This window comes from Triturus cristatus, chromosome 3_1 (assembly GCF_964204655.1).
Source record: "Triturus cristatus chromosome 3_1, aTriCri1.1, whole genome shotgun sequence".
Lineage (NCBI taxonomy): Eukaryota > Metazoa > Chordata > Amphibia > Caudata > Salamandridae > Triturus > Triturus cristatus.
In genome coordinates this window covers 874438851-874445470 of record NC_140583.1, presented here as the reverse complement: position 1 = coordinate 874445470, position 6620 = coordinate 874438851, and the positions used below count along the sequence as shown (strand labels likewise).

At 50.5% G+C, this 6620-nt stretch overlaps 1 protein-coding gene across 2 annotated transcripts in view; it reads right to left on the bottom strand.

The window, feature by feature from the left end:
- Positions 1-306: 306 nt before the first annotated feature.
- FASTKD1 (FAST kinase domains 1) overlaps positions 307-6620 on the bottom strand; it is a 199845-nt gene continuing 193531 nt past the window's right edge. For both annotated transcript variants that reach the window (XM_085645355.1, XM_085645356.1), the window contains one exon: positions 307-481. In XM_085645355.1, coding sequence (XP_085501481.1) covers positions 383-481 — 99 coding nt within the window. In that variant the 3' untranslated portion in view covers positions 307-382. The remainder of the gene's footprint in view (positions 482-6620) is intronic.

The window sequence follows — 6620 nt, the reverse complement described above, 5'->3', positions numbered from 1 at the left end:
GTCATCTAAATGTCTGACACATTGCTAACAACTTAAAAATAACTCCCATGATTAGGCACTAGTTAATTAAATACGGATTTTCTGGACTACTGTTAGATTATTAGGGTACTCAGTCATAGGGATATGGTGGAATCTTGACAAGGCATTCTATAAAGAGTAAAAGTAATTCAGCCTTCTGCTAAACTGTTTTAAGGCATTAATAAACTAATAAATAAGTTTCACATGAAGCAGGATATATCTCAAACAATGTATCACTCTTGGGCTCTCTGTAATATTCACCTATTTCTAAATAACCAAACACACAACTCCAAAAATATATATTTTTTATTTGTGATAAAAAAAGGTGAGAATTACAATATTCTATTATTTAAAAAATGTATCTTTATGAGGCAGTTTCATCTGCAAATATATTCTTCCTGAGATACTCCATCCAGGCTTCTTTTGTTGAAAGGGCCATTGAATTCCATTCAAAAAGAGGAATCTGCAATAGAGCAAAGTGCCTTTAGAAGAATTTTACAGAATAACAGGTTAGAAAACATTTACTTTCGAACTATATCGCATATTGTGCAAACCACATAATATGAAAGTCGCTATAAATATGTTCATAATTTTCGTCCTGATAAAAAAAAAAAAAACATCATGTTAAAAGTAGTTCATCCTCAGTATGTGTGCATTGTTTGCTGGCTGTTGGTTTTGCCAACAGCAAACAAAGAAAACAGGCTGCCGAAGAATGCTGAAGCCAAGGCATATTCTAGTGATCTCTGCCTCCTGCATTGCCTCCCAGTTCATACACATGGTGTGTGGATCAGTTACCGGAGCATGCAGATGCAGGAACCACTAAGCAGCAGAAAAGGAAGGATGCACAGAATACCCAACATTCAGTGATCCAACAACAAGATTTGCAGGAGAACAAAGACATCACTAAGCCACAATGACTCTCCAGGTAGATTGGACGAGAAGTCAAGGCCTAAATCATTGGATGGAGTGTAGGGTCAATCTAGGTACAGTACAACGTAATTATCACAGTTGCAATAAAGATATAGATCCTATATAATATCTACAAAGTCCTAATGTTCGAAGATTTTGGGACACCTGAAATGGAAAGACACAGCATAATGCAAAAAGCATAAGCGAGCCCTGGCAGCCTAAGAGGAACTGTTTGCATGCTATTTGTCTCACTTACATTTTTTTTTTTTTTATTAAGTACCTAGTATGATTCTTTGGTATTATTTTTTTTTTTGATAATCAAATTTATTGTTTTACAACACGGAGAACAAAATCAGCAAAAGCACGGAAGACAGAAGATCAATTACATTCTTGAAAGTATAGCATCCCACGGTTTCATACCCCATAAGACATATACATGCAAAATTAAGGAAGCAAATCAATCCGAACCCTCCACAGTACCCAACCACATCCCCCACACCCTTCGGTATTTTTTGGGACACCCTCTCGCCACGTTAAGGGCTTTCTCCTGGGTCGCGCACCAATCCACCCCCCTTCGCCACCTCCCAAGGTCAGGCGGGTCAGGACATTTCCATGCCGCCGCTATGTCACGCTTGGCCACAATCATAGCTGTATTAAAAAATATCTTGTCATTTCTGGACCCGTCCAGACCGTCCATGATCCCCAATAGTAAATGACGTGGATCATGGGGAACTCCCCATCCCAGGACCTGCGTGAGCTCCTCCTCAATGGCCCCCCAAAATCGCTCCAGGCAAGGACAGGACCAAACAACATTGAAAAAATCAACTGGGGCATGATTACATCTCGTACATGACGCGTCCGGGCGCAAGCCCGCTCGGTGAAGGCGCAGGGGAGTGAGGTAAGCAGCATGTAAGTAGTAGAGTTGGATCAGATTAAGTTTGGCAGAGGCGGTGACTGTCCTGGGTGCCATGAGGGCGTCACGCCAGTCCACCTCGTCGAGGGGGCCTACCATTCTACCCATTGGTCCCTCAATTTATCCAGGGAGGTGGTGGTGTTGTTGACTAAGGAGCGATATATACGGGAGATGCTCCGCTTGCCTAGATCTCCCAGCATTGTCTGTGCCTCAGTAGGGCTATACTCGGGGAGCCTTGTGTCATCCGTGATGTGCGTTTGGAGGGCGTGTCGCAGATGCAAATACTTATAGAATTGGGATGAATGTAGGGAATAACGGGTTCGAAGCTCCTGGAAGGAAAGCATATGGCCTTTAGCCCAAACATCCCCTAGCTGTGACATGCCAATGAGGTCCCAAAATGTAAACCCCTGCAGCCCACTATCCTCCCGTGGCCAAGCCCCATGTCAGAGGGGTGTACATTGGGTCAACCTACGCGTCCAGCCGGTGTGGGGCAACGAGGCCCGCCAGGCCAGTAACACAGAGCGTGTCACATCAGGTAGTTGGGATGGAATGGGCCCCCCCGTAAATCATAGCTTGGATTTTGGGTAGTCCCAGCTCACTCAGCTCGAGGCGGTAGGCCGGGTCAGACCAGCCCCCATTCATCCAGTCGTGGACCACCAGGAGACGCGCAGTCAAGAAGTAAAGATATAAGTGCGTCATCTCCATTCCCCCGAAGGAGGGGATCCGGCATGCAGACAGAGCCAGGCGCGCCCTTCCCCCTTTCCAGAGAAACTTGGTAGCTAGACTGTCCAGTTCCCGGAACCAGGTCCTGGGAAAACAGAAGGGGGTATTTTGAAGGACGTAAAGAAATCTGTGGAGGATCATCATTTTAAACAGAGCAACCCTCCTCAGGGGGTTTTGGGGCAGCGTGTTCCATTTATGGAGATCCTCTTTGGCCTTTTTAACCAATGGGGCGACATTGAGGGATCAGCCCAATTCGGGAAGAAGGGTGATCCATATCCCCAAGTATTTAAAGGATTGTCGCCGAAGCGGTATGGTGGATTGCCAATCGTAGCAATCCGTAGAGAGGTACAGTGGGACCAAAACTGATTTCCCGGAGTTCAGCCGAAGACCAGAGGCCTGCCCGAAGGACTGTAAGATCTGGAGGCAGTATGGCCCGAGGAGGCTGGTTCAGCCAGAAAAATCAAGATGTCATCCGCATATAATGCGATCTTGTCCGTTTCCATTTTGGGCCACTCCCAGCCACGAATTCGATCTTCAGCCCGCACTAGGGAAGCCAAGGGCTCCATCGCAAGGGCAAATAGCATGGGTGAGAGGGGACAGCCCTGTCTAGTGCCCCTGCTAATGGGAAAGGCCTTCGACAGTGCCCCGTTGACCAACACACGCGCTCTCAGGTGGGCGTACAGGACCTGAACCAGGGCCCTAAATTGAGGCTCAAACCCCGTCTTGGCCAGCACGTCCTGCAGATATGTCCAGTCCACAGAGTCGAATGCCTTTTCAAAATCTTTGGACAGGAGAGCTAAATATGGGGTAAGTAATTGCCGGTGAGCTAGAGCCAGTTGCAGCCTTCGGAGGCAATGACGGGTTCCACGTTGAGGCATGAAGCCACCTTGGTCAGGGTGGACCAGCAGGGTTAAGTAGGGCTTCAATCGCTGAGCCAGAATGGCGGCATACAGCTGAACTTCGGTGTTGAGGAGGGAGATGGGACAGTAGTTTGCGCATTGACGGGAGGAAGGCTGGGATTTCGGGAGGACCACAATGGTGGCGATATCCGTCTCTGGCGGAAAGGAACCTCTCTCCACAGATTCCTGAAATAGGTCAGCCAGACGGCGTCGCATAATACTCTTGAGGAAGGACATCTGGGCCCAGGGTCTTGCCCGATGAGGTGAGGGAGATCGCTTCATCGATTTCTTTCCGAGAAATGGGGCGTTCCAGATCTTTTTGGGCGGTCATCTCCAGCCGAGGGAGACGTGCCTTACCTCATTCAAGGAGATCAGGGAGCGATAGGTCAGGGGTATGCGCTGTGTATAAACGCCGATAGTAGGTGGTGAAGGTGACGGCCATCGCCACAGGGGCGTGGTGCACCGTTCCAGCCTCGTCTACCACCTCTGGGATAATGCGGTTCGCCCTGGGGTATGTGGCTAGCCTGTGCAGGGTCGTACCGTTTTTGTCTCACCAGCCATAAATTCTCGCTACCGACGACCTCCATAGGAGCTTAGCAGCATCCAGGGATAATTGTCTAATTTCTTCCAGAAGGTGAGCAAGCTGTCGGGCCTGGGCTTCGTCATCAGACAGAGACAGTAGTTGTTCCAAGCGAAGCGCCTGCGCTTCCCTCGAGGTGATTTCACACCATTGTGCCTGCCTCTGGTGCTTGAGCTGCCCCTTCGTGACACCCCGAAGGGTCACCTTTCCTACCTCCCATAGGGTACCCGGGGAGGCTCCTGAGCCTTCGTTATTAAGGAAGTAGTGCTTGAGTTCTGTCCCCACCACCTTTTTGAACTCTTTGTCTTGGAGGAACCATGCGTTCATTCTCCATGTTTGGCGGGCTTAAGTGGGGAGAGCCCCCGTGCTAAGGAGTACTGGAGAGTGGTCAGAAATACCCCTAGGCAGGATACGGACGTCTATAATCTCAGAGCATTCAGATGCGGGGACAAAGATCGCATCTATGTGCGCCTGTGTATGGTGGGCCGCAGAGGTGTGTGTGAATTGAGTGGTGTGGGGGTGCCATGTGTGCCACGCATCGCAGAGGCCCAGAGACTCGGACCAGTTTTTTAGCTGTTTCGCGTGCGCCGTTCGGGAGTACCTGTTGTGTCAAGGGCCGGGGAGGAAACTGCATTAAAATCGCCTCCAACAACCATGTTGCCCAGAGGCATAGTGTTCATCAAGGCAGCGGTATGTTCAAATGTGGGCGTGAGCATCGAGGGTGGGCATATACAGACATGCGATTGAGGGGGGGAACCAGCCAGTGAGCCACAAACTGTCACAAATGACCCTTGAGGATCGTGGGTCACCTGGAAGAGGACAAAGGGCAGAGCGTCTCAAGAGGATAGCCACCCCACGGGAGCCCCTCGAGAAACCGGAGTGCCATACTCTATCGTATCCATAGCGAGCCAGGAAGGGGCAACAATTACCTAGGAGGTGTGTTTCTTGAAGCATGAGGATATCTATGTGGAGGCGTAGCGTATAGCGCAGAACCGCTGTGCGCTTATGTCGGTCCAGGAGACCATTAACGTTCCACGACAACACGTGGAGAGACGGCCCTAGGTGTAGTACTAGCAGTCATGACAGATGGTACCTGGTCTGGGAAGTGCAATCTGACAGGGGTGCGTGAACGCGCATGGGAGCCTGCAAATGTATGGGCAGTCGCTTGCAGTAAGGACATATCCATCCATTGTAAAGGAAGCATGTGCCATTCTTCGGTCGCTGAAACAAAAGGCAAGAAAAACAATAACATAGGGATAAAACCTTTCCCAAACCTACGCCTCATCCCCACCCTACACTTCGAGAACAGAAGTATCTGTCGACCCCCCATGTTAACAATACCAAACTACAACGCTCGTATTGGTTACGTGGAGGACTCCTCCAGAAGGACGGATAAGCAATGGATCGGCATTAGAACCAAGTAAATGAGCTTAGAAGTCTACCAATGTAAAAAAAAACAGAGGGAGTGACCCGTCCCAGTGGTCAATGGACAGCATACAGAGTCCAACAGGCACTCAGAGAGTAGGAGTGTGAGAAAGATCAGAGTTCGGTCTGGGTGATTCCACCCAGGTTGGCGATGAGGAGGGTCTGGGTAAGTCCTCGGTAGAACGGTGCCTGGTGCGAGGCGGAGAGCCCGACTGGCTGGAAGAGTCTGGAGTTCCATGGGCAGCCACGCTCGAGGATATGGGTACAGTTGCCTGCGATTGGCGTCCCCTACGAGATTGCGTGCGGCACCGGCGTCCCGGTGACCGTGGCCCCTTGGGCTGGGAGCCTGTGGGTCCCGGAGAGGGGTCACGCCTCAGGCGGATGGGATGCTCCTCCGTCAGCCATGTCCACGCTGCCTGGGGTGAATCAAAGAACTGTGTTTTGTTCTGGAAAATAACTTGCAGGCGTGCAGGGAACTGGAGCTGGTATTGTAGGCCAAGGGCCCGCAGCTTCTGTTTAACATCCGTATAGGAGCGCCAGAGTTCTTGCAGCTCCATAGTGTAGTCCAGGAATATCATAATGGTATGGTTTTGAAATTTGAGGGGACCTGTAACACGCGCCACTCGCAAGATGGTGTCCCGGTCCTTGAAGTTAAGAACTTTCAGGATGATGGGGCGAGGCGGGGCACCTGGGGGCGGCCTGGGTGGAAGGGACCTGTGAGCTCTTTCCACCACAAACAATGATGACAGGGTGCCTTCAGGCATCCAAGATGTGAACCAGGCCTCGACGAAGGTGGCCACCTGGCCCGTCTCAACTCCCTCGGGAAACCCCACCAGACGGAGGTTGTTACGACGAGCGCGGTTCTCAGCATCTTCGGCCCGCCGATGAAGCTCCTTGGTATGAGTGCGGAGATGGGTCACCTGTACTTTCAACTGTGAGATGTCGTCCTCTGCAGTGGATTTACGAGACTCAGCCTCAGTCAGCTTCGCAGTGGCGTTACGGAGGTCCTGCAGGAGGAGCGACACGTCCACCTTGATCTCTCCAATCTTCCCCTCAATGGACGCTTGCGAGGCACTAATGGCCTGAACGATGATGTTGAGTCATTGAGGCAGGGGAAGATTGGCACAGTCAACCATCGAAAGTGTTATCAACC